Source organism: Myripristis murdjan, chromosome 14, assembly GCF_902150065.1.
Source record: "Myripristis murdjan chromosome 14, fMyrMur1.1, whole genome shotgun sequence".
Classification (NCBI taxonomy): domain Eukaryota; kingdom Metazoa; phylum Chordata; class Actinopteri; order Holocentriformes; family Holocentridae; genus Myripristis; species Myripristis murdjan.
The window spans coordinates 36,197,778-36,225,768 of record NC_043993.1 but is presented as its reverse complement, the minus strand read 5'-3'; the positions used below and the strand labels follow the sequence as shown (position 1 = coordinate 36,225,768).

The 27,991-nt window shown below is 45.5% G+C and overlaps 2 protein-coding genes across 5 annotated transcripts in view; both read right to left on the bottom strand.

Moving 5' to 3' along the window:
• The window catches only part of csf1rb (colony stimulating factor 1 receptor, b), a 29,999-nt gene extending 11,768 nt beyond the window's left edge, over window positions 1-18,231 (bottom strand). The window contains exons 1-7 of the mRNA XM_030068428.1: window positions 18,228-18,231; window positions 14,778-14,855; window positions 2,772-3,050; window positions 1,692-1,988; window positions 1,424-1,557; window positions 1,135-1,297; window positions 78-402 (exon numbers count right to left, since the gene is read on the bottom strand). Of these exons, the coding sequence (XP_029924288.1) occupies window positions 78-402; window positions 1,135-1,297; window positions 1,424-1,557; window positions 1,692-1,988; window positions 2,772-3,050; window positions 14,778-14,829 (1,250 nt within the window). The 5' untranslated portion in view covers window positions 14,830-14,855; window positions 18,228-18,231. The remainder of the gene's footprint in view (window positions 1-77; window positions 403-1,134; window positions 1,298-1,423; window positions 1,558-1,691; window positions 1,989-2,771; window positions 3,051-14,777; window positions 14,856-18,227) is intronic.
• Window positions 15,469-27,991, bottom strand: part of LOC115371219 (platelet-derived growth factor receptor beta-like) — a 29,177-nt gene continuing 16,654 nt past the window's right edge. For 2 of the 4 annotated variants that reach the window (XM_030068425.1, XM_030068426.1), the window contains exons 15-27: window positions 27,268-27,400; window positions 26,851-26,955; window positions 26,110-26,214; window positions 24,906-25,011; window positions 21,970-22,091; window positions 21,610-21,719; window positions 21,111-21,233; window positions 20,782-20,893; window positions 20,473-20,572; window positions 20,199-20,304; window positions 18,763-18,886; window positions 18,409-18,556; window positions 15,469-15,876 (exon numbers count right to left, since the gene is read on the bottom strand). In XM_030068425.1, coding sequence (XP_029924285.1) covers window positions 15,753-15,876; window positions 18,409-18,556; window positions 18,763-18,886; window positions 20,199-20,304; window positions 20,473-20,572; window positions 20,782-20,893; window positions 21,111-21,233; window positions 21,610-21,719; window positions 21,970-22,091; window positions 24,906-25,011; window positions 26,110-26,214; window positions 26,851-26,955; window positions 27,268-27,400 — 1,518 coding nt within the window. In that variant the 3' untranslated portion in view covers window positions 15,469-15,752. Of the gene's footprint in view, window positions 15,877-18,408; window positions 18,557-18,762; window positions 18,887-20,198; window positions 20,305-20,402; window positions 20,573-20,781; window positions 20,894-21,110; window positions 21,234-21,609; window positions 21,720-21,969; window positions 22,092-24,905; window positions 25,012-26,109; window positions 26,215-26,850; window positions 26,956-27,267; window positions 27,401-27,991 lie in introns of those variants that run through there. The other 2 variants (XM_030068427.1, XR_003929342.1) reach the window with 2 other exon arrangements.

Here is a 27,991-nt window from a genome sequence, read left to right as displayed (position 1 = left end):
TAATAACAACAATCACAACAATAATAATAATAATAATGGTGAGTGTTAGTGATAATGCTAAAATAAAGGACACGGACCTGTAGTTGTTTACGGAGTAGTGTTCCTGGTGTGCTGTGTTGTTGTGTGTTGACGTCCAGCGCTGAAAGCTGATTGGAGGATATGCCTCCATCACAAAGGTCAGCTTCACATCCTGATCTTCATCCACATCCACCCTGCTAGCACCGCTAACGTTAGCACAACCAACCCCATTCACTTCTGTTTTGTCAGAGCTAACGTTAGCGCTCGGTTCCCCACCGACTCCCACCGTGTGGGCGCTAACGTTAGCCACAAGCTTCCCATTGGGCTCCACGGTGCGGCTGCTAGCGTCAGAGTGCTGCAGGTAGACCTTCAGGTAGGAACCACCTGGTGAGGAGAAGGAGCAGGAAGACATCAGAGACTGAACATCATCAACACTCACCTGTCTGTCCTGTTGTTTCTAATGTGCGCCTGTTGTTTCTAATGTGCGCCTGTTGTTTCTAATGAGTGCCTGTTGTTTATAATGTGCGCCTGTTGTTTCTAATGGGCGCCTGTTGTTTCTAATGAGCGCCTGTTGTTTCTAATGGGCGCCTGTTGTTTCTAATGAGCGCCTGTTGTTTCTAATGGGCGCCTGTTGTTTCTAATGAGCGCCTGTTGTTTCTAATGGGCGCCTGTTGTTTCTAATGGGCGCCTGTTGTTTCTAATGTGCGCCTGTTGTTTCTAATGAGCGCCTGTTGTTTCTAATGGGTGCCTGGTGTTTCTAATGGATGCCTGTTGTTTCTAATGTGCGCCTGTTGTTTCTAATGGGCGCCTGTTGTTTCTAATGAGCGCCTGTTGTTTCTAATGAGCGCCTGTTCTTTCTAATGTGCGCCTGTTGTTTCTAATGGCCGCCTGTTGTTTCTAATGTGCGCCTGTTGTTTCTAATGGCCGCCTGTTGTTTCTAATGAGCGCCTGTTGTTTCTAATGTGCGCCTGTTGTTTCTAATGAGTTCCTGTTGTTTCTAATGGGTGCCTGGTGTTGCCGTCTCTATGGTAACCAGAGTAACCTTAACTGGAACTGCAGCCTTAGACACATCACCATGGTAACCATAATGACAGTGATACCTCCCTCCCTCCTTACCGACTACTCTGAGTGTTGCCGTTGCCTTGGTTTCCCCGTCTCTGCTAAAAGCAGTACAGGTGAAGGTTCCGCTGTGTGTGTGACTGACGGCGGCGACCGTCACTGTGCTGTTGATGTACAGTCGTCTGTTGCTATAGAGACGGCTGGTGCTGATGTTCAGGGCCTGGAAAACACGGGACATCATTTAACACACCGCTGCAGAAAGAGACGTGTCAGAGCTCCCAACAGCATTATGGGTAATGCTGGCTGGTTACTTTTCATCTGGAGGCTCAGACAGGTGACCTCTGACCTGAAGGTGTGGGTGTGTCCAGGTGACGAAGTAGAAGTGGGAGGGGTAACTGGTCACACAGGTGATCACCAGCTTCTCTCCCTCCAGACGGACAAACTCATCAGGATTGATAGACACAGAGGGAAGAGGATACCCTGCAAGACAGACAGGTGGACAGTCAGACAGGTGGACAGTCAGACTGACAGGTGGAAGTCAGGTGGACAGACAGACAGGTGGAAGTCCGGTGGACAGGCAGACGGGGGAAGTCAGGAGGACAGACGGGTCTTACGGGGGATGACCAGCAGTGTGAAGGGGGCGGAGCTGAGCTCCGTGTTGTCCCTCCAGGCCGAGCAGACGTATGTTTCGCTGTAGGACGTTCTCAGGCCTCGGATCAGGGCTCCTCTCCGGGGGTCGAGGGTCACATTCATGCCCCTCGGCAGGCCACGCCCACCATCCACCTGCAACCGGAAGGTCAGCTTTGTGACCGAGGGATCGGTCAGCAGGCACTCGAACAGGAAGTCCCGCCCCTCCCTCATGACAGGGAGACTGATGGGCGTGACGAACAGGCTGGAGGGGTCGGCCGGATCTGGGACAGGTGATTCATTTATTGTGTTATCATTATTATTATTATTATTATTATCATTATTATTATTATTATCCATGTAGAGTTGAATCGAGATCAGCTGGACTGTTTGTAGATTTGTAGAGGAGGTTTCACTTCTCCTCTAAAAAGTGGATGAGATGGTCCCAACAGGGAGGAGCGCTAACGAGCCGGCGAGCTGGATACGGACACCTCAGGTGAAACAGCTGAGACGCCCACCTGCCTGCCAGAGCTGAAGAAGAGAAACGTCTGCGAGTACCTACAAAACAGTCCAGCTGACCTGGAGAACTATGACCTGGAAGACTGAGAACCTCCACAGACACCGTCATTATTATTGTCATTAATATTGTTGTATTATTCATTTATTATTATTATTATTATTGTTGTTGTTGTTGTTGTTGTCATTATTATTATTAACATTGCTATTAATAGATATTGATATAATTATCATTAGAGGCTCTTTACACCTGTTCAACAGATCATCAGCTGATCCATCAGTTAAATATCAACAAGCGTTCATCAGAATATAAAAAAAAATCATCAGTTATATTTCAGCGTGTCTGTAAAGCCTCATTATGGATCCCACCGGAGTTCTGGGCAAGACACGCCCACCAATGCTGTGATTGGTCATGAAATTTGTTGCCCTGTCACCCATTTGCCAGAACAGGCTTGACATAATCCCTCAGCCAACCAGAATCCTGACCTGAACCCTGTGGGCGTGTCCACAGGGTGGCTTGAGGAAGCGGGCGTGGCCTCCAGGTGTCTTACCGCTGACGTAGAGGTGGATCCAGGCGTCCACGTGCTCCAGACTGCGGTTCTTGTACCCACAGCGGTACGTTCCGGTATGCCTCAGGTTTGAATGCTTCACTTCCACCGTGTCCGTCAGGTCATCATAACGTAGATTAAACGCTGTGCTGAACCAACGGACTGGACCGTTACCATGACAACTCAGGTTGAAGCCGGAGCCGACGGTTAAAAGCTCCTCAGTCTGGTTTGGCTGAAGCTCGGAGTTCAGATACATCACCGGAGAAGGAGGAGGGGCGGCATCTAGAACCCCAAGAGAACCAACAATAGGATCAAAACACAAACAACAACAACAACAACAACAACAACAACAACAAACAGATAAACAAGAGAGGCTTGAGCTGATGCAAGGTGCTGGCATCAACATCTGGCTCTGATGTGTGTGAACTCACCGACACCAGCACACACCTGTCAGGTGTGACGTGACGTATGGCTGTTCTTAGTACAGACCATAACAGACCTGAACTGACCCCACACCATCACTGAAGACCACACCTGTCTCTCCTCTACCTGTCTCTGCACCTGCTCCTCATACCTGGATTCTCCTGATAAAATAGCAGCTAAAATCATCCCAGCAGCAGGAGGCCTGGCAGCCGGAGGGCTCATTAATCTGGGATTAATCTGGGATTTTCAGTAAAATGTTTGGCATGAAGCACAAACCTCAACATACCCATCACCTGAGAGCCTGTCTCCTCCTCCTCACCTGAGAGCCTGACTCTTCCTCACCTGAGAGCCTGACTCTTCCTCACCTGAGAGCCTGTCTCCTCCTTTTCCTCACCTGAGAGCCTGTCTCCTCCTCCTCACCTGAGAGCCTGTCTCTTCCTCACCTGAGAGCCTGTCTCTTCCTCACCTGAGAGCCTGTCTCCTCCTCCTCACCTGAGAGCCTGTCTCTTCCTCACCTGAGAGCCTGTCTCCTCCTCCTCACCTGAGAGCCTGTCTCTTCCTCACCTGAGAGCCTGTCTCCTCCTCTTCCTCACCTGAGAGCCTGTCTCTTCCTCACCTGAGAGCCTGTCTCCTCCTCCTCACCTGAGAGCCTGACTCTTCCTCACCTGAGAGCCTGTCTCCTCCTCCTCACCTGAGAGCCTGTCTCCTCCTCCTCACCTGAGAGCCTGTCTTTTCCTCACCTGAGAGCTTGTCTCCTCCTCCTCACCTGAGAGCCTGTCTCTTCCTCACCTGAGAGCCTGTCTCCTCCTCCTCACCTGAGAGCCTGTCTCCTCCTCACCTGAGAGCCTGTCTCCTCCTCACCTGAGAGCCTGTCTCCTCCTCACCTGAGAGCCTGTCTCCTCCTCTTCCTCACCTGAGAGCCTGTCTCCTCCTCTTCCTCACCTGAGAGCCTGTCTCCTCCTCTTCCTCACCTGAGAGCCTGATTCTTCCTCACCTGAGAGCCTGATTCTTCCTCACCTGAGAGCCTGACTCTTCCTCACCTGAGAGCCTGTCTCCTCGTCACCTGAGAGCCTGTCTCCTCCTCACCTGAGAGCCTGTCTCCTCCTCACCTGAGAGCCTGTCTCCTCCTCTTCCTCACCTGAGAGCCTGTCTCCTCCTCTTCCTCACTTGAGAGCCTGTCTCCTCCTCCTCCTCACCTGAGAGCCTGTCTCTTCCTCACCTGAGAGCCTGTCTCTTCCTCACCTGAGAGCCTGACTCTTCCTCACCTGAGAGCCTGACTCTTCCTCACCTGAGAGCCTGACTCCTCCTCCTCCTCACCTGAGAGCCCGTCTCCTCCTCCTCCTCACCTGAGAGCTTGATTCTTCCTCACCTGAGAGCCTGTCTCCTCCTCTTCCTCACCTGAGAGCCTGATTCTTCCTCACCTGAGAGCCTGTCTCCTCCTCCTCACCTGAGAGCCTGACTCTTCCTCACCTGAGATCCTGATTCTTCCTCACCTGAGAGCCTGTCTCCTCCTCTTCCTCACCTGAGAGCCTGACTCTTCCTCACCTGAGAGCCTGATTCTTCCTCACCTGAGAGCCTGATTCTTCCTCACCTGAGAGCCTGTCTCCTCCTCTTCCTCAACTGAGAGCCTGATTCTTCCTCACCTGAGAGCCTGTCTCCTCCTCTTCCTCACATGAGAGCCTGTCTCCTCCTCTTCCTCACCTGAGAGCCTGATTCTTCCTCACCTGAGAGCCTGATTCTTCCTCACCTGAGAGCCTGACTCTTCCTCACATGAGAGCCTGTCTCCTCCTCTTCCTCACCTGAGAGCCTGATTCTTCCTCACCTGAGAGCCTGATTCTTCCTCACCTGAGAGCCTGACTCTTCCTCACCTGAGAGCCTGTCTCCACCTTTTCCTCACCTGAGAGCCTGATTCTTCCTCACCTGAGAGCCTGTCTCCTCCTCCTCACCTGAGAGCCTGACTCTTCCTCACCTGAGAGCCTGACTCTTCCTCACCTGAGAGTCTTCTCCTCACCTGAGAGCCTGTCTCCTCCTCCTCACCTGAGAGCCTGACTCTTCCTCACCTGAGAGCCTGTCTCACCCGTAATGCTACGTGAGTGGCTGCAGCCACTGCGGCTTGGACCAGGTTCACCTGAGAAAATGACGCCCACACCTCAAATCAAATGATTTATTTTGTGATTTATAAATGTATTATTGTAATTATCCTCATTTCTCTACAGAGGCACTGGCAGCAGGTTGTACTGCAGCACACACCTGAGCAGGTAGACAGGTCGGTCGCTCGGTCGACACTTAGCAGCTTCTGAATTTTTTGGGGGTAAGACAATAAACATTGCTCCTCACAACAAACCACACACACACACACACACACACACACACACACACACATACACCTGGTCATCTCTCTCTGCTGGCAGGAAACATGAGCGCACAGTACTCAGAAATACCTAGTAGTACTCAATAATACTCAGGAGTACTCAGTAGCACTCAGTAATACTCAGTAGTACTCAATAATACTCAGTAATATTCAGTAGTATTCAGTATACTCAGTAGTACTCAGAAGTACTCAGTAATACTCAGTAGTACTCAATAATACTCAGTAGTACTCAGTAGTACTCAGTAGTACTGCAGTAGTCAGTAGTTGTGCTGTATTCAGTGAACAGGCATGAGCAGCTTGTACAACACGTCTTTATTTCAAATCTGAGAAGAACAAAGCAACAAATTTAACCAACAAGGCAAAGAAATGACACATCACGCGTGTGTGTGTGTGTGTGTGTAGTTCCCTGTGTGTGTGTGTGTGTGTGTGTGTGTGTGTGTGTGGTTGCTCTGTGCTCCCCTGGACTTTCATAGAAAAGCAACAAAATAAAACCAAAAGAAAATGACACTTTTAGCACCAACAGCAAAAAAAGCAGTTTTTCTTTTGTTTTTTATTGTTTTTCTTTTTTCTTTTTTCTTTTTTGAGGAAAATGAAAACGGCTCTCGTCTCAGTATTTCCTTTGAATTTGAACCGGAAAGTAGATCCGGCAGGTGGCCTCCCAAGGGAGCACGGAGCAATGATATTTTACCGTCATGTGGCCTCATCACGCCCAGGGAATTACACAATACACACCTTCAGCCAGCTGGAAGACACTCTCACTGGCTGGCAGATTAACGCCACTGGCCAAAATTATAATCTCACTGACGAGCTAGTGAACTGTTAGCGGCTGGCTGGTTAACAATTGATAATCTCATTGGTTAGCTTGTTAAAAACAGGAAATGTCATTGGTTCGCGGGGTGAGAACAGTTTATTCCATTGTTTATCTATTTATCCGTATAATCTGTGATAATCTGTGAGGTCACTGGCCGTCGGGCCTCCTGGCGCCGCCCTGCAGGTGGGTGGCGATGCGGGACGTCTGCAGCAGCAGCGCCTGGTTGTTTTCCACCAGGAGACTCTGATGACGAGCCATGTTCTGCAGATCCAGGATCTGCTGCGATCCCTGCAGACAAGACAGGAGATTACAGATTATTCACATTATACACATACACACACACACACACACACACACACACATATATATATATATATATATATATACACACACACATTATATGATGTTATTCTGAACAGTACATGAGGATAAAAGCCGCCCAGACGAAGTGAGACCAGATCAGATTAGATCAGTGACCCTCTGTGCTGAGAACTAGTTAGCTACACAACTCGTTAACTTCTAACTCATTAACTCGTTAACTCGTTAACCTGTTAACTCCTTTATTCAATAACTCATTATGTTGTTATCTCATTAACACCAGTGCAGAGATCAGAGCAGATTCCATCACATCAGAAGGTTCAGGATGTGTCAACCAAATCAGATCAAAGCAGATCAAATCAGATCAAAGCAGATCAAATCAGATCAAAGCAGATGAGATGCCGTCACCTGATTGGCCAGCGTGCCCAGCAGCTTGAGCACCTCCACCTGGCCTCCTGCCACCTCCTTCTGACCTGAGACCAGCTGGGAGAGCAGAGCCAGCAGCTCCGTCCTCCACTGCGCCTCCTGCTGGCGGTCCTGGGTCAGTGCCGACAGGTCGGGGGTGGGGCACGGACAAGGGGGAGGGGCCTGCGCCGGAGACTGGCTGGCGTCCATCGTCATGGCAACTGGCCGGTGGCTTTGCTGATCATCTTGGAAAGCTGTGGTGAAAGCAATCAGATTACATCACTGCACAGCATAAGAGATTATTAATAGTAGCAGATTAACAGTTACTTCCACATACTAACTGATCTAACAGTGGATTAACAGCAGATTACAATCCAGATTACAGATTACAGATCTCATACTGAAGATTCACACCAAAGATTCACAACCCGACACACACACACACACACACACACACACACACACACACACATACATAAACAAAATCAAATATCTAGTATCAGGATAAAACAGAGAAAACATCTCAGCAGCTTCTGATAACAACAGATCTATAGAACACTATCACATAGATCTGAGAAACAGATTCTATAGAACATGACAGCATAGATCTATAGCAGACAGACTGTACAGACGGCTCAGTTCTGTCTGGCCGTGAAACCTGAAACTTTTCTTTTGTTGTTTCCTGTTCATGTTTTAAATGTCATGTCGTTCTGCTATCACTTGTTTTCAATTCTTCTGCAAGGCTTTTGTTTTCTGTTTTTGTTCTGGCAAGGCATAGAGCAGTTTTGGCCTCTACGGCGCCCCCTGCAGGTGGAACATCTGCGGCTGGGACTCTGTCATCAAGACGTTAACTTTCAGCTCAGCGCAGGACGAAAGCTTTTTGCTAATTAAAGAGGAAGGTTCCCCATCACGTGTCAGGTGCAGCAGAGGTGGAGTTAAAAGGAAATTGCGTAAATTAGTATAAATTTGAATAATGAACTTACAGTGAGCAGTTTACGAGGTAAATTACAGGAAGCTGCCAAGGAGCTCAGCTGCATTTGGTGTCTGCGGCGTCCGGTCTGTGAGTCGCTGAAATCTGTTGAAAAACTAGTTCCCTCGTTACGAGAAAACCACAAGCCGAAGGACACCGGGCGGATCACGCTGCAGCCGCCAGAGACGGGATGGAGGCGAGATGCCTCACTCGCTAGCCACTTTCGTTATCATCTCAGCACAACATATTCTGGGCTTTGAATGTGTTTTGGGTGTGATGGGTTTTAAAAGGTTAAATCAGCCTGGATCCTTGTTACAGATTACAGCATCAAAGTGTTTTTTGTGTGTGTGTGTGTGTGTGTGTGTGTGTGTGTGTGGTGTTTTTATAACCCTGCTTGTTACTGAAAGTTCCACTAAAAAGCTCCAAGAGGTAATCCCTATTCATCAATTTTAAATATTTAGGACTTAGGGTTACTTACCCTTACTACCTTAAAACGTGTGAACTGTGACCTCATTAACATGCAAATAGTTAATATTAATAATTAATTAATGTTAATATTAATTCATGTTAGGGTGCATGCGCACGCAGTGACCGGCAGCTAGTAGACGGCTTGTTTGTTTGTGCAGTTATTGTTGCTTTTTGTGTTTTTAATGTGCTTTTAGCTGATTACCGTTTTAGTGTTTGAGTGAGACGATAAGTTTGAGTTTGCCAGGCGAACAGCAAACCTCTGACGCCGGGGGGTCCAACAGCTCTGGCTAGCTCCCGGGGCGCCGTATATGGGGGGAAAAGTCAGGACAATTCCAAGGGCCCTTGCCTGACAGGGGCTCCAAAACATAGGTAAAAACTTATATAAAATTATTAAACCATCATCAAGTAAATATATATATATATATATATATATATATATATATATATTTCTTTTCATGGGGCCCAAAATTCCTGGCGGTGCCCCTGGCCTGCACGTCCTACTAGCCTGTGACAGGCTAGGCTACCTACAGTCTTTTCCGGAGCCACAACACGGACTAAGGACCTTAATCAGTCGTGGACTTTGCTGTGTTTCTGCTGTTTGGTGCTTCATCTCCAACTCCTAATCACCACATCCGGATTCAGTCCAGCAGAGAGCTCCTACTCCGCTGAGCGAGCAGGACCCACCAGGTGACCTAACCCAAACCCAGCTGATGTCCTGACACCCGGCTGGGTCAGGGTCAGGGGCTCTGCTGCACACTGGCCCGCTCATTCATTAGTTGCTACCTTCTGTACATGTTACCTGTATTGTCTGTCTGTCCTCCATGTTTCTATGTGTTTTTATGCCTCTATGCTGCTGCACAGCAAATTGCCCTTTGGGACATTAATAAAACTGAACTGAACTGAACTGATGTTAAATAATAATAATTAATATGCAAATAGGCAGCAGGACAGACCTGAACCCTCATTCATTTAATTTTCATTGAATTAATTGAATTTAAAATTCTGTTAGTGTCACTGTGCAGCAGCCACTTCCTGTTGGTCTGCATGTTTTTTCAAAATAAAAGCTGAGCAGCAGTCCAGGCGGAGCTCCTGCTAAAGATATGCAAAGCCGCGCCCAGCCAGCTGACAGCTGATTGGCTGTGAGTCCGTCTGAATCTCTCTCTCACATACACACACACACACACACACACACAGGCAGGTTGTCTGAGTTCAGGAAAAACAGGAAATGAGAAAAACGCCACCACTCAGTGTGTGTGTGTGTGTGTGTGTGTGTGTGTGTGTGTGTGTTTGAGTGGATGTGTGTTTGTGTGTGTGTGCGTGTGTGTGTGTGTGTGTGTGTGTGTGTGTGTGTTTTGTGTGGATGTGTGTGTGTGTGTGTGTGTGTGTGTGTGTGTGTGTCTGTGTGTGTTTCTGTGTGTGTGTGTCTGTGTGTGTTTCTGTGTGTGTGTGTGTGTGTGTGTGTGTGTGTGTGTGTAAATGAGATGTTAGCATGTGTGCTACTAGAAGTTAGCCTGGCTTTTAATTGGCTGTTGGTTATTTATTCATGTATTTATTTATTTTATGTATTTATTTTGTTTGTGTTGTTTATTGTTTTTGTGCGTCGGTCTCCTGTTTATCTCTGCATGCTGTTTGTTTGTTGTTTTCTGCTCTCACACACTCCGACACACTGTTTTCTCGTTAAACTTGAATCAGTTACTGTTTATCAGCCACGTAGAGCCTCTAAGTATTTATTTATATATTTATTGGTTTGTTTCCTTGTTTATTTTTTGCTTTTCATTTCTTACTCACTTTATTTTTACTTTTGTTATTTTGAGTTTGATCTTTTGTGGTGTTGTTGTTGTTGTGTTGTGTTGTTGTTGTTGTTGTTGTGTTGTTGTTTTCCTGTGTGCTAAATGTTTTTGTATGAAAATTATTGAAATATAAGCCCAGCCTTTATTTGCCAGAATGTGTCGATACACCTGCTCCATAAAGCTTTGCACAGTAATGGAACTAATCATTACAAACAACAACAACAACAACAACAACAACAACAACAATGACAGCAAACCACAGCAGAGCTCCATCCTCTCACCTCGCCTCAGCAGTGAAGCTGTGTGTGTGTGTGTGTGTGTGTGTGTGTGTGTGTGTGTATGTGTGTGTGTGTTTTGGAGATGCTGTGTGAAAAAACCTCAGCCCAGAGCTTTAACCCAGGAAACACATTTTCTTTGGGGGACCACATACACAACCACACACACACACACACACACACACGCACGCACACACACACACACACACACACACACACACACACACACACATGCTGACACACGCTAACACACACACACACCCACCCACACACACACACCCACACACACACACACACAGGAGGGTCTCTCCCACTTCCTTTTCTTACTTTCACTTCCTGTCGCTCAGAAGTTTAAAATAAAATAAAATAAAAACCAAATTAGATATTTTTTCCTGTTGTTTTAAACACAGAATCCTGATCAACGTAAAGATCGTTTCATGTTTGATGGACATTTATTCTCTTTTTTTTTTTTTTTTAAGGTTTCATAATGTTTTTCTTTAATATTTTTACATTTAAAAATGAAACGCTTCTGCTGCTCTGATGGAACCCACACACACACACATACACACACACACACACACACACACACACACACACACACACACGTCCAGCTCAGAAAAGCAGAACAAACTCTCCAGATCAGTGACACACAGCGGTTCTGCCTGAGTCGTGTTCAGCAGAACCGTGAAGAACACCTGCAGAACGAGGGGAGGGTACTGATAAGAACTTATCGATATCAATGCCATTATCGATTCTTCTTATCGATACAATTTTTCATCAATTCTGTTATCAGTTCTAAGTGTGTTAGTATGTCCCTGGGAAAGACAGGGGGTGGTGAGGTGGGTGTCCCATACAATAACCCATACATAACCATACTAACCCTAAACCGTTAAACAACCTTAATCCTCACATAACCACACAGGACCAGCAGAGCTGCCATTACTCCCGTTTTTCCCGGGTTTCTCCCGTATTTTAGACTCATCTGCTGCCGCCCTCCCGTTTTGTCTTTTCTCCCGGGAATCTCCCGTAATTTACAAGCCCCAACTTTGTTTCTTCATAGTAATGAGAAGCGCACAATAACAAAGGTTTTATTTTGAAAGCTTAGACCAGAAACCACGGCCGGACTGGGAACCCTTTTCAGGCCAGGAATCAGTTGTGTGCACAGGCCGCAGGGGAGGGGGAGGGGCTGGAGTGAGGTTTGGGTGTGTTTGGGGTGATGTGTGGGGCGAGTCGGGTGCAATGTGGGACCGCGTTTTCCTGGAGTGCCTTTTCTTTCCTTTCTTCCTTTCCGCACCGCCATTCCTCTAATTTTCCCCGGATTTGGGGGATTCATTTATTAACCTCAATTCGATCACCCCTAGCCTTTTCTTCCACCTCCAGAGTGATTGACAGGTGACAGTGATAGCTGCAACAGCCTGAGGAAATGGTTGGGACATTTCCGTGGACCAAATTTGATTGGCTATCAGCATAGGCAGTGACACGTGAACATATGTATAGCCTATCACAACAATAGCCGCCCGACCCACTGATTCCTAGTGGACAACAACGCTGTTGGCTGTTGAGCTAGACTTTTTTCCCTTTCTTTGTCTTTTTCTTTTGCTTCTTCTTTGTCTTGTGGCCCGGCCCATCGGCCCACCGGGGAACACACGGCAAAATGTTTTTAATTGTAAATAAAAGTGCCCATCTTCCAGCCTGCGTCAGACAATGCCGAGTTTACTGACTAATTATTAAAAACCTGGATGTGTTGTAAATCTTAACCCGCTCAGCAGGCACTAACATCCCCGCACATCTTCTGCTGACTGATTTTCTCATAGCTGATCCTGCCTTCATTAGCGGAGCTGGCTTGCCGGCGCAGGCTGTCAAACACTTGACACTGTTGATGTTTAACGCCGTGTTTGCTACCAAGGTGTTTCAGCATATTAGACGTATTTCCTCCTTTACATGTTATTTCTGCCTCACAAAAATGGCAGGTTTTTGCTGTCTTTTTTTGGTAAATTGTAGCCATACTTTCGACCGCTTTCGTCTGCTTTTTTTGTCCATGGTAGTTCTGGATGAAGAGGTGCTTTGTTAAATTTGCAGGACGCGGGAATATGAGAAATCGTTAAAGGAACTGATAACGTGTAGACACGAACGATTCCGATGGATTGAGTCATTTTGGACCAGTTCCAAACGGGAACCGTGAAGAACGCTGTAGAACACTTGGAACAGACAGAACAGGAGGAAGGTTCTTGAGGTGTTTTTTTTCCTAAATGATGAACAGATTTTTGGGTTTCCCAGCAAACGGCTGCCAGGTTACGAGGTGTGGCTCCGCCCCTCAGCCACAGAACTGGTGGTGGTAGTACTATCGGTAGTACTATCAGTAGTATTGTCGGTACAAGCGGGCTTATTCACCGGATCAGAGGTTTTTTTACGTGATGGAGCTCAGAGAGTTTTTATGAATGGGGTTTACTCAGATGAACTGGTTTTAAACAGTGGAGCTGCACAAGGCTGTGCGCTGTCCCCTTTGCTGTTTTCCATTTACACTAACGACACGGCGGCGAATATTAATAATGTTCAACTTTTTAAAACATGCTGATGACACGGCCCTGGTTGGGCTAACATCTGAAAATAATGCCACACACGAGGAGGCCTGTTTCACACAGATCTCTGTTTCACAGGACTGGTGTCTGGACACTTATCTGGAAATGAATGTGGCCAAAACAAAAGAACTTTTAATACAAACAAAAACAAAAGGAGCTATCAGTGTCACCCCGTCAGTCTCAACAACCGGCCTGTGGAGGGAGTGGATTGTTTTAAGTTCCTCGGCACAATCACTGACAAAACCTTGAGCTTCACTGAGAACCCGGAGAGTGTTTTTAAAAGAGCAAGTCAGCTGCGACTGTTTTAAACCCTCCTATTATGTTTAATGCTATTATGACCCCATTCAATGTTTAACGTCTCTAAATAAATGATTAACATCCTTTTTTTTTTTTGCTTCATATTTAATGACTTTTCCTAATTTAATGGGTACTACTGGGTAAATATGAAATATACATATGTTTTCAATGTCCTGTCCAATATAAAGCCATAAAAACACCAAAAATTTATATTTATTTCCAATTTTAGATCAATCAGTGAGATTTTATGGTGATTTGCATATTTTTCCATAGTGGTGTAATAGGAATACTGGATGTATATTAGTAGTAGTATGTAGTATGTAGTTATGTTTTATTTAAAGGGCTATTTAGGTCATCAACAAAGAAACATGAAGTATTTGACACAAACTTTGGTAACAATTTCAGTTATAATAATTTTGTGGAGGTTTAAACTACTGGGGTCAAATTGACCCCAAACATAAAAGATGTAGGTAAATTTGAACATAACAGGAGGGTTAAGAAGGAAACTAAAGATCTTTGGTGTTAGTCATCACATTCTGGAAAGGCGCTGGTACAAAGTATTTTACAATTCAACATAGCTGCTTGGTTTGGCAATTAGAGTTTGAGTCATTAAAAATAGGCTAATACTGCAGCCGCAACAGCAACTCTGTGACGTGTTTGACGAAGCAGTGGTCAGGAATCTGAAGACACTTCACACCCTTTGAGTTCAGAGTTGGAACTGCTCCCATCCAGCCGCAGATTCAGGGTTCCACAGGCAGGCCGGAACATTTTTAAGAAATCTTTTATTCCATCTGCTGCCTCTGCTTCATGTTCATTTGCACAATTTCTCCTCTTGTCGCTGTACTGTATGTGCTGGAGTGTTTTCATGATTTAATTGTGTGTTGATTTGAGGCCAAAGACAAATTTCCACTAAGGTGGACCATAAAGTCGGTCCAATCTAATCTAATCTAATCTAATCTAATCTAATCTAATCTATCTACTAGGAGTACTGCAGTACTTTGAAGTATTCCTCCTCAGTGTGACTTTGTTTAAAGAGGAAGAGATGCAGCAAAATCCCAAATCCAAACTGTCAGATAAAGTTTGAATCAGATCATCTGTCAGGGTGTGTGTGTGTGTGTGTGTGTGTGTGTGTGTGTGTGTGTGTGTGTGTGTGTGTGTGTGTGTGTTGTGTGTCCTCTCAAACTGATCCGATCAATTGATCACATCACCTGACAGATGATCAACCTGTGGGGTGCCAGCTGATGTGGGCGGGGCCAAAGCGTTTGTCACGGCATACAGATTAGAGATTAAAAGAGATTTTACCTTCAGCTGAGCAGCTCAGGGCGATCGACAGCAGCAGGACATGGACACACATCCTCTCTCTCTCTCTCTCCGTCTCGTCTCTGACTCTCCTCGTGTGTGTTCTCCTGACAGAGAACACACACTTCCTCTCTCTCTCCCTCGCTCGCCCTTGCTCACTCACTTGCCCTTACACACTCGCCCTCAGCAGATGTGCAAAACCACTGGATCTCTGTGTGTGCGTGTGTGTGTGCGTGTCATTACTGTGCAATAAAGTGATGACAAAGCAAGTGAAGAATCACACAAACACACACACACACACACACACACACACACACACACACACACTGCTCTGGTGTCTTTTCTACTTCAGTTCGTCCATCAAAACGATTAGGTCACTCTTTGGTTCAGTGATTGGTTCATTGATCAGTGATTGGTGAGCCTATTTCTGATTGGTCCAGTGAAGTAGGCGGAGCCTCAACTGCTGTAGATAAAACATATAGTGGGTCACATGACCTCTACACCCTCGTTTGCATCAAAAACACTTTGTGATGTTCATTTGTTGTTGATGTTTAACTGGCTACAACGGCCAGTTCGGCTGCTGAGTCAGCATCATCAGTTTCCGGAGTCATCAGCAAACGCAGCGCCAGAGCTCTGCTGCGTTCACGGGCCTGGCCACAAACAATAAACCACAAACTCACTGATGAGAAAAGAAAACTTTATTATTATAGAAATAAATGTTTGATATGCAGGATAATATCAAGCTAATACGCTGAATATAACACACTGTTCCAATAACACTGATCAGATCAATAACCCCACTGAAGGATCTGATCTGAGGTCTGCTGTCAGATGAGATGTTTCCTGCAGAGTCTGCACACACACACACACACACACACACACACACACACACACTCTTCCTGAAGGAGGGTTGCTGGTCCAAATCTCTCCATTAAGCCTTGTTCCCTTTGCTTCCGGCGGGAATTGAACCCTCAACCTTCACAGGACGCTCTCCTCCGGTCGAGGCAGCTCCTCCACTCCCTGGACAGCCTCCGGTGTCACTTCCTGTGCTCCTGATGCATCTTGGGAGTTGGTCTCAGGGGGGGAATCCTGAACCTGAGGGCTGCAGAGGAAAGAGTCTTTTATTTTGAAACTGCTTTTATTATTTTCTGCAGTTTTCAGCTTTTATTCTGTGAGGCCTGACAATAAAGTTGTATTGTTATTATTGTTGCTGCCTTTGCATTATCATTATTATTATTACTGTTACTATTTGTAAAGCATCTTTTGATAGGATTACTATTTTTATTTGTATTATTTATATTATACTACCAACGAGCTGTTCTTCCAATATTCAGTTTAAATGTCTCTAAATTAAATTACCACTTTGTTTTATTAGTTGTGCAATAAAACGATGTAGCTCTGTAACGTCTGACATGTTCAGAGGAAACACGCGAGGTGAGCAGCTGCTCTCACTTCCCAAAAACAAACAAAACACTTTAACACATATAAAAAATATATATATATGAATATTACTTGATTTGAACTTTAACACCGTGTGAAACTTTCACTTTCAGGTAAACAGACGCAGCGCCGCTCCTCTACCTTCGCGAGTTTCAGATGTGAAGTTTGAAATAGGGTTAGGGATATGAATCTAAGTGACTGAAGGTTGAACAGTGATCTGAACCCGGGCTGTCACAGCCATTTGTTTTTCCTGCATGTTTTTGAAGGAAATCCAGTCAATCTGCTTAGGTTTTAATAATAATAAATAATAATAAATTTAATTTGTAAAGCACTTTTCATAAAAGAATCTCAAAGTGCTAAAGAAACCTAAAACAACATAACAAAAGCACAGAGAGCAGTAAAACAGTAAAAATCAACAACAAGAAAGAGGCAAAACAAGTAAGAGGCAAAAGGTTAATAGTGAATTAAGGGTTAATTCACTATTAACCTTTAATTATTGTGACATCATGTTTGAACTGATTTGACAGGTTATGACACCTGGACCCTTCCATAAAGAACACAAAGCAAAATGTCTTTTCATGTCAGAGTCACCTCCTGTGGAGGCTGGGGGCGGCGGGAACATTAGAGAGTTTAAAGCTCACTGAGGGATAGGATAACCCGAACCTTGTGAGGGTAACCCCAACCCTGTGAGGGTAACTCCAACCCCACGAGGGTAACCCCAACCCTGTGAGGGTAACCCTAACCCCGCAAGGGTAACCCTAACCCTGGTAAGGGTAACCCCAACACCGTGAGGGTAACCTTAACCCCAGTGAGGGTAACCCCAACCCTGTGAGGGGAACCCTAAACCCAGGTCAGGGGCCATGAGGGTAACCCTAACCCCTGTGAGGGTAACCCCAACCCTGTAAGGGGAACCCTAACCCCACGAGGTTAACCCCAACCCCTGTGAGGGTAACCCCAACCCTGTGAGGTGAACCCTAACCCCAGGTCAGGGGCCATGAGGGTAACCCTAACCCCTGTGAGGGTAACCCCAACCCCACGAGGTTAACCCCAACCCTGTGAGGGTAACCCCAACCCTATGAGGGTAACCCTAACCCCACAAGGGTAACCCTAACCCCAGGTCACGGGCTATGAGGGTAACCTTAAGCCTAGTGAGGGTAACCCGAACACTGTGAGGGTAGCCCCAACCCTGTGAGGGGAGCCCTAACCCCAGGTCAGGGGCCGTGAAGGTAACCCTAATCCCGGTGAGAGTAACCCTAACCCCGCGAGGGTAACCCTAACCCCGTAAGGGTAACATTTGCACTGGGTCAGGGGCTGTGAAGGTAACTCTAACCCTGGGTTAGGGTTACCCTCATGGCCACTAACAGAAACATTTTGAACACATAAGAGAATAAATTTGTGGTTGCTCTTCACTTGATCTGTTGCAGGTTTTTGTGTGGTTAACCTAACCCTGACCTTAACACACACACACACACACACACACACACACACACACACACACTGGTTTAACCCTGTTCTTTGTAAAACAAAAGATGTGTTGATCAGACAGACAGGCAGACAGACAGGCAGAGGACAGACAGGTCTGTGTTGCACCATGCAGTCTGAGGTTTATTGCGACATGCAGCCCCTGCAGATGGAGAGAAGGTTGGCCAATCAGCTTCCTCTCTTAACTCCAGCAGGAAGTGTGGCAGTGACGCCTAAAAAGTCCAGATGTTAAAATAGAAACAAGAAGAAGAAACAAGTTCAGGCGCACACAGGAATGACCGAGAGTTTCTTTGTCGGGCAGCGTTCACGCACAACACACAAGAATAAACAAATCAATAAATTCACTTTGAGAGCCTGAACCTGAATCCTCCAGCCACCTGGATCGCCACAACAACATTTTTGAATTTCGCTGTGATTCCTGAGGTCTGGCGCTGGTCATTTGATGTCATCATCGGCCCGTTAAACAAATTCTCTGGAGAAATGTTACAGCAGCGAGAGATTAAGAGACAGACGATTGGCCGATATAAAAACTGCTGTTGTTGCGGTGACGCCTGATGATGCATTCGGTTAACCTGCTGCGATTGGTTTAACTCTGACCAATGCCGGCGGATGTTTAAAATAATAAAATGTTTTGTAATAAAATATGATTAAAAACATTTAATTTAATAACAGAACCTATCTGCCATCCCCGCCTGTGATTGGCTGAGCCTACCTGGTTTCCTGAGCGGCTGTGTCCAGCACAAAGCCGCTGGTTTCCACGGTGATGTCGGTGACAGGGATGATGTACGTGCTGTGGGAGGGGCCTGCCTCCTCCGACTCCGTCTCTGATTGGTGAACTCTGACCTCTGGGGCGGGGCTTCCTGTGAATAATGAGGTGTTACTGAAGAGAAAGTGATGTCATCGGCCAGCAAACATGTTTCAACACTAGAGGTTCAAAGTGAAGCAGTTTGAGCTTTTATCTGACTAAATATTTCTAAATTTAATTTTGTGACCTTTTAAAACTGCGTATAAGTGGATTCATTCAGTAGTGGTAGTGTGTTTTCTGTGTGGAAATGTGTTTTTGAACCTTCTGTACCGTTGTCGTCCGTCGGTCTGGCGGTCCGCTCGGCGCCGCCGGTCAGATTGGGTTTGGACCGGATCACAGCGGGATGATCGCTGTTCAGAAACCTCTCCGTCACCTGGACGTACCGCTGCCAACACCAAGAACTACAGTCAGAACCAACGCTTGGTACGTCAAAACACTTCCTGGCTAGCGAGCCGGTGTAACAGGCCAGATTAACCCTTCACCACACTATACCTGGGTATCGTAAAAGTCTACATATCCTAGCCCAGTTTATACCCCGGGGTTTGGCCTAGCCCAAAGTATACCCCGGGGTATATATATGCAGCAGCAATGTGTATATGTGTAAAAGATAATGTACATTAGTTACTGTGTTATAATTACACAAAATCTGTGTAACCTTAAGTTTATTTTATTTTTATTTATTTTTAGTTAATATCTGACAGGTTGGGCCTCCGAGTCAGTATGTGGAACTTTAATTTGAGTCTGTAGCCCGACGTTACTATAAAGTGTGACACTGCCCTCTGTAACTAGTGTTTTCGCACCTTTACCTCTTCCCTTTTGTTGTTGATCTCCGTGGGAGAGGTGAGCGGCCGTGCAGTCGGGAGAAATTTCTGTGTTTCAGCCTCCGCTAATCGCATTTATAAGTTTACTGGCTGGCTTAAACGTGTTATGAAGTGCTTAAGACATACGACAACATATTTCTGTGTCATTTGATTTGTGTAGTAGGGGCAAGTTTTATGGAAGATACTGGCCAGAGGATCTTGTATTTATGCTGCTTTCGTCAGATTAAATGGAAACTGCCTCCAAAGACGTCCTCGCCTGAGTCTCTTCCTCAAACACAATGCAGAGTCAGACACAACCGGCTACACACACACACACACACACACACACACACACACACACACACACACACACACATATATATATATATACATATATAAAATAACCCATTCCACACGTTTAGTCTCCCCTCAGGTTTATAATGCTGCCACAGTTTGGAACACTTCCTCATACAGGCTTTGCTCCGAGTTTATTCATTTTAGTCCTTTGAGTTTCTGTTCGCCTCTCTGAAGATGGAAGTGCATCAACTTCTAAAGAGGAACTCAACATTAAATCACAGGAGGTGGAGAACCTCTTCTGCTCCCTAGTGGGTCAAGTGGCAGCGGAGCACAGCATCACTGACCCTGACCTTTAAATATGTCATTTTAACAATTACACATATGGTTTTCTTGAATTTAGTTTTCTTATTTTTATGATACATTTTCTAATATTTTTTTGCTAATGTTTTTAGAGAAATCAAGTGAAATTGCTCAATGTTTTCATAGTCAAGGGTGAAATCCCTTTACATGGGGGTCCGAGGCTTAATGAGTTAACATTGAGAACCTCAGTTCCTGGCTCCATCAGTTCATCAGCAGGTGTGTTTCAGGTGCTGCTGTTACCTCCTTGTAGGCGTCGGTCAGCATGTTGCCAACGGAAACGACCAATGAGGAGAAAGGAGGTCTGGCCTCAGATTTCTCCTGCCAGCACTGCTTCATCACCTCGTAGCTGAAGACCAGAAGTTAGCAAGAGTAATTTTATTATTATTATTATTACAATCATTATTGAATGATTGTCATTATCATCTTTATCATTGTTATCATTACCATCTTTGTTATTATAGTCATAGCCATGCAGAGCGTGAGTGGTTGGATGTTTGTGTGGTTTGGGGCATACATGTTGGACGTGGCGTGTTCGGGGCGGGCCATGCGGTATCCTCTCTTCAGAGCAGAATAAAACTCCTGGTTCAAGGGAAGCTCAGGGTACGGGCTCCCCCCTGGGACAAAAAACACAATGACACTGTAGGAACCACACAGGTATGATAACCAGTAACTATGACAGAACTCAACACTGAAGCGCTGTTAATTATTAGTAATTAGGCTATCTTCTAGTCTAGTACCACAGACACATTTACAGATCTAGATGGTCTAGACTGGTTTGATGTAAGTACAGAGAGCATAGATCTAGATGGTCCAGACTGATTACCCAGAGAGAAGATCTCCCACAATAAAACTCCATAGGACCAGACGTCGCTCTGAATGCTGTAGATGTTCTGGAAAATACTTTCTGGAGCCATCCACTTCACTGGGAGGAAGGCCTGGACACACACACACACACACACACACACACACACACACACACACACACACACACACAGGCAGTCAGTTGGGTGACCTTTGATTTTCTCTCTGTTAGTTACTACCCTGATAGAGAAAGACTTTAAAGTAAAAATACAAATGTTCACTCTACAGATTGATGACTGATGAAGGATATAAATTAATTTTTAATTGAAGTGATTTGAGGCTCTGGCTGACATTTCCCCTGGCGACGTAATCCTGGTCCTTCAACACATCTCTGGCCAGGCCAAAGTCACAGACTTTCACCAGCTTTCCTTCACACACCAGGACGTTTCTGGCTGCCAGATCTCTGTGGACACACTGTGGGACAAGACCAGACCCGTTAGCTCCCCTCGTTAACCAAACACCAGCCCGTTAGCTCCCCTCGTTAACCAGACACCAGCCCGTTAGCTCCCCTCATTAACCAAACACCAGCTCGTTAGCTCCCCTCGTTAACCAAAAAACAGCCCGTTAGCTCCCCTCGTTAACCAAACACCAGCCCGTTAGCTCCCCTTGTTAACCAGACACCAGCCCGTTAGCTCCTCTCGTTAACCAGACACAATAGGACGTGCTGCTATAGGGTTCTGATGACTGTAGCTCTGCTTGTTGACAGTCAGCTACATGCAGTGGTTGCTATAGTAACTCCTGGGTAACCAGGGTTAGGGTTAGTTGGCTTTCAGTGGTGTATTGATCGTACATTTTTGGAGGACAGGAAGTCCATGGCCTGAGCCACCTGGTAGGAGAAGCCCAGCAGGTCCTGCAGGCTCAGGAGGGCAGAGTCACTGAGCACCAGCTCCCCCTGCTGGTCTGGAGGACAGAGAATGTACATTTTCAATATGACTGTCCTCTGTGTTAGTCTGGTATGTCAGCTTTTATATTTCTGTATTTTGTACAATATATACAATATGTATGAGCATTACTACATGTACACGTACTTACACTGTACAGCATACACATAAAGATAAATGCAGAGGTTTTTTTTTCCAAAGAATTTAATTGAGACAAATAGATTTTAAAAAACAACAACAACAAAACAGTATTGTCATAAATATATCACCGTGCTGTATGTACGGCGTCTCATACACCGCAGGTTCGATGTCGGCGTAACTGAGCTCCTGCATGGCAACGTACTGAACGGCCTCCTCCTTATTCATGTCCATGTACCCTCCATCACTGTCACTGAGAGAGAGAGAGAGAGAGAGAGAGAGAGAGACAGAGAGAGAGACAGGTTCAGGGACGTGTGGACAAAAATAAAGACGATGTGATCAGTGTGGTTGGATTTACTAAAGTTCACACAATTTGCAACGAACAGTTCTGTGTGGAAAATTCTCCACCTCACCTTCCCACAGAGAATGTTTATTACAGTTTTTTTTCAGTCACTTGACCTCCTCTGTCACCTCAGAAACCCTGGGATCAAAACAGTGACTCCATCAGCCTGATGAGAGGCGCTCTGCCCAAAATAACACATTCTGTTTGCAAAAGGCTCTTATGGCCAAACATCTCCAACACACAGCAAAAGCACATTTTCTTCTCCTCACCTACAAAGCTCTTAATGGGCAGGCACCATTTGTCTGAAAGAGCTCATAGTTCCTTATCACCCTGCCAGAGCACTGCGCTCCCAAAATGCAGGTTCACTGGTGGTTCCCAAAGCTAAGACTAGAACAGGAGGCAGATCTTTCCAATTCCAGGCTCCACGTTTGTGGAACAAACTTCCTGTCTCAGTTCGGAGGGCAGATTCTCTCTCTACCTTTAAGAGTAGACTTAAAACTTTCCTCTTTGACAAAGCGTATAGTTTGGGCCCTCAGTTATGCTGCTACAGGTCCTGCTCATCCTGGAAGGTCATCCAGCTGCAGACCAGAAGGCTGGATGCTGCGTGTCACTTCCATCTAGATTACCTGTTCAGGATACCCTGCTGTTTCTGTTGTTGTCTGCTGTCCCAGTTTGTCCCTATCTCCCTGTCTCTGTCTCTTCGTCCCTCTCTCTCCCCTCCCCACCCAACCGGTAGAGGTAGATGACCGCCCGCCCTGAGTCTGGTTCTACCTGAGGGTTCTTCCCGTTAAAGGGGAGTTTTACCTTGCCACAGTCGCCCAGAGCCTGCTCAGGAGGGAATCTGTTGAGTATCTCTTTTCTTCTGTAATTTGTGGAGCATGGTCTTTACCTGCTCTACCTGTAAAGTGTCATGAGATAACTTCTGCTGTGATTTGACGCTATATAAATAAAGATTGATTGATTGATTGATTGATTGATTTTGTCACCGCCCAACACAACTTGCAGTCGAGCGCGAGTTAATCCAGCCGCTCACTCACTTCATACTCAACACCAAAATGCAACATACCCTTTCCAGTCTACATAATTCAGTTTCCATAGTTACATATTGTAAAGCAAGTAGCAAAAGCCAATATTTCCCTCAAACAACTCAACTTCTGCCCAAATGAGTAGATTCCTTCAGTCAGCTCTACTGTACTATAACACAGCTGACAGCAGAATACAAAATACAGCTGTCAGTTTGAACAAGGCTCTCCTGTGAGCTGCACATTCAAATGTGAACTTACAGTAAATAATTGCATCCAAACTCAGAAAGACTTTGAGGTGACATTTTACTGTATTGATGGCAAAAATTGAAATACTGTAATTCACATACACTCCTGATCACAATCTTAAGACCAGTTGAAAAATTGCAAGAATTTACATTTTGCACTGTTGGATCTTAAAAAGGTTCTAAGTAGAGCTTCAAAATGAAAAAAGAAGAAATGGGAGTGAGACAAAAAAAAATTGAGTAAGCAATTTATTGCAAACAACCATTAAATTGAAATAGGCTGTTCATCAGCTGATCAAAAGTTTAAGACCACAGCCTTTAAAAGCCCAAATCTTCACAAAAATGTGGATTCAGTGTGCCATCCAACCCCAAATGTTCTCAATTGGATTTAGATCAGGGGAACACGCAGGGGCGCCGTATATGGGGAAAAGTTAGGACAATTCCAAGGGCCCTTGCCTGAAAGGGGCCCCAAAAAATAGGTAAAAACTAATATAAAATTATTAAACCATCATCGAGTAAATACATTTTTTTTTTTCATGGGGCCCAAAATTCCTGGCAGCGCCCCTGGGAACACGCATTGCATTTTGAAGCTCTACTTAGAACCTTCTTAAGATCCAACAGTGCAAAATGTAAATTCTTGCAATTTTTCAACTGGTCTTAAGATTTTGATCAGGAGTGTACAGTATTACTCAGAAAAACTCAAAGGAGTTGAAAAAAGAAAACAATCTATAGGCGATACTGTGATCACTAGGCTTGATTGGTGAATGGTGATTGGCGGAAAGGGCAGTGATGCAGGTGCACAGGTGATTTGACAGTGATGCAGCTCATTTCTATCAGCTGTGAGCAGATGTTTTGCTTTTGACCACCACAGTGAAGTCAGTGGAGTCAGGGCCATGGAAATGACACGTGAGACGTGAAAAATGTGTGAATCCAATGAAAAGGTATGAACACATTTGCAAAAGAAAACTTCTGCTGTGGTTTGGAAGTGAAGATGACGACAACGTGGATCCCAGTTTCATTATGACTGGAAAAGGTCCAGGGACTTTAATAATAAATAGAATCACACAGTAGCTTTTTAGAAAACACGCATTAAGACATTTTTAATGCATTTTTGAAGGTGAATCAGTGAATCGGAACACATGTTGAACACAATTTTGGCCTGACACCAGACAAAGAGGGATGTTAGAGATATGCGTTAGCTACACCTGGCCGAGCTGGTTTGTGATTTAACGAAGGCGACCTTTTATTTCATTATCTCTCTCTCTCTCTTTCTCTTTAAATTCACCAGGCCTTTGCCGATGTCTTTATTTTTAACGGGTTCTTTAGTTTTAATTTTGGCCGCAGGCGTCCCTCCAGAACATCTCTGTGCCATTTCGCTTTCATGAATGTAAATCTGGCATTGCGTACGCGTGTGTGTGTGTGTGTGTGTGTGTGTGTGTGTGTGTGTGTGTACTGACCTCTTGGCCTGTGTGGCATCACTCTGTAGGAAGGTGTGTTTATTGCGTTGCAGGTAGTCGACCAGGTCACCATGACGACAGAACTCTGTGATCAGGAAGACGGGACCTGGAAACAGCTCCATGTTAAAAGACAACAAAGAAATCCGACATAGCGGCAAAATAATTAAAGGATAATTCTGGTATTTTTCAGCCTCTGCCCCGTTTTTCAGGGTCCAAACGACTGATGTGGACAAAATGTTTTGCAGTTGCTCCCGAACGCGTCAAGAGCTGAAGTTTACCGGTCAAATCACCAACTTTATCTTTTTTCCGTCACACAGGATCGCTCTCTTCGTCATGGCCTCTGTACACCATATGTTAAGTTTTTAATAGATTTGATGCCTTTCCTACATATGTAATGCTGCCGCCTATGGATGCAAAGGGTAAGTGCGGCTTTAGTCTTTGGGCAGTGGGAGAGCACGTTTCCTGTGTGCTGTGGAGGGACTTTGCTCTGTTTTTGAAGCCGTCAAAGGCCACATCTGTACGTTTTTTCATGCTTTATGTTACATGATACCTGATAAAGATTATCATACATAAGGTTGTAGATCAGGGGTATTCAATTAAAATTCAAAGACATCCAGTTACTAAAATTTCCTCCCAGCAAAGGTTCGATGCTTATAATGTCTTAAACAGTAAATAAAATCAACAACGTATGTACATTTCTATATCATTTATTGTCAAATTTCAATTGTTTTTAAGTGTTTTCAAAGTAATATACTTTTAACATACCGATAAGTCTGAACTTGTATGGCACAAAACTGCAGGTGTCTTTACTACATTTCAGCTAACACTCTCCACTTTTGTCATTTTAGATCGAACCGTTTCCTCGTGTTATCTCCTCTCTTCCAGCTGGATTAGCTGCGCGTACGGTCTGCAGCCACGATGTCAGAGAAAAACTAACAACAAATGAATTATTTATTTATATTAGAACCGTCCCGTGGTCCCGTGCTGATGCCTGCTGGAGATCACGGTCGTTTTTCATGTTGTGTGTGGAAACAGTCCTGAGCTCTGCTGTGTGTGATCCATGTAGCTCGGATATGATTCTGTTTTATGATGTTTCATTGATTTTGAGGTGTTTGCTGCATTTTTTCCACCGTATTTGTTCATGCACACTGATTAATGCTACACACACACACACACACACACACAGACACACACAGTGGCATACCCCCTCGGGTGCAGGCTCCCAGCAGGTTGACCACGTTGAGGTGAGGACCGAGATGAACCAAAATCTTCAACTCTGACATCAGAGACTGACCTGCACTGCTGCCGGCTGCACACACACACACACACACGCACGCACGCACGCACGCACGCACGCACGCACGCACGCACGCACGCACGCACGCACGCACACACACACACAATAGATGAATAATTGATCTTCACTCTGAAAAAAGTTAGAAATCTGCACAACTATGAGAACAGAGGAGATAAGAAACCTAAACACTCTGAGGAGAGACAGGGAGACAGGCAGAGACAGGGAGACAGACAGGGAGACAAGGAGACAGGCAGAGACAGGAAGACAGACAGGAAGACAAGGAGACAGACAGGGAGACAAGGAGACAGGCAGAGACAGGGAGACAGACAGGCAGGAAGACATTCAGAGACAGGAAGACAGACAGAGACAAGGAGACAGACAGAGACAGGGAGACAGACAGGAAGACAGACAGGGGGACAGACAGAGACAGGGAGACAGAGAAAGGGAGACAGGCAGGAAGACAGACAGAGACAGGGAGACAGGCAGAGACAGGAAGACAGACAGAGACAGGGAGACAGGCAGAGACAGGAAGACAGACAGAAAGACAAGGAGACAGGCAGAGACAGGGAGACAGGCAGGAAGACAGACAGAGACAGGGAGACAGAGACAAGGAGACAGGCGTGGGGACAGACAGCGAGACAGACGTACGTTTGAGCATCTTCACCGCTGCCTTGGTAGAGGAGTGAGAGTGCAGCAGCCCGGAGACGGTTGCCTTGACGACCCGTCCGAACGCCCCCGAACCCAAAACCCGACCTGGAGAGAGAGAGAGAGAGAGCGACTGATGCACCGAGACAGTCCGGGATCCGGCCCGGCTTTTGGACCAAGGGATTAATAACACCAAAAAACATCTGACCCCAGTAAACACCGTGGGCTCCAGAGCTGTGTCTGCTTCAGGGTCCCGCACTTCCAAGCAGACCCTGAAGCAGACACAGCTCATGTGAACTGGAGCCTCAGGAGACCCTAAAGCCCAGACTCCCACAGCTCCAACTGGAAAAACATCATTTATATTGGCTACATCACATCATAAAGTCATATTAGCCTGTTAGCCTGGGGGGAAAACGTTACCCAGCGCCACGTTTTCCCGCGGGACCTCCCAGGTGGAGCTGTACGGCAGCTGGGTGGGGTCGATGTAGGTGTACTGCTGTCCGTCAGCGCTGACCGACTCGATCACCTTCCAGCGAACTTCATAACGAGGTTTCTGCAGAGAGACGGACGAAGAACGACAACAACCACTGAAACGATTTCTTTTCCCTTCGGCGTTCTGAGTCTGAGTCTTTCTTCTGTCGCATCAAATTTAAGTTAGAGAGCCTAAATACTACTAGTACTACTATTACTACTGCTACTGCTACTATTACAACTACCACTACTACTACAACCACTACTACTACTGCCACTACTACTGCTACTAAAACTACTACTACAACCACTGCTACTACTGCCACTACAACTGCTACTAAAGCTACTAGTACTAATACTACTACTGCTATGGCTACTACTACAACTACTACAAAAACTACTACTACAACGACCACTACTACTACAAAAACTACTACTACAACCACTACTACGACAACTGCTACTAAAACTACTACTACAACTACTACTAGTGCTACTGCTACTACTACAACTACCACTATTACTACAACCACTACTACTACTGCCACTACTACTGCTACTAAAACTACTACTACTAACACTACTACTGCTAGGGCTACTACTACAGCTACCACTACTACTACAACTGCTACTAAAACTACTACTACAACTATTACTAGTGCTACTGCTATTA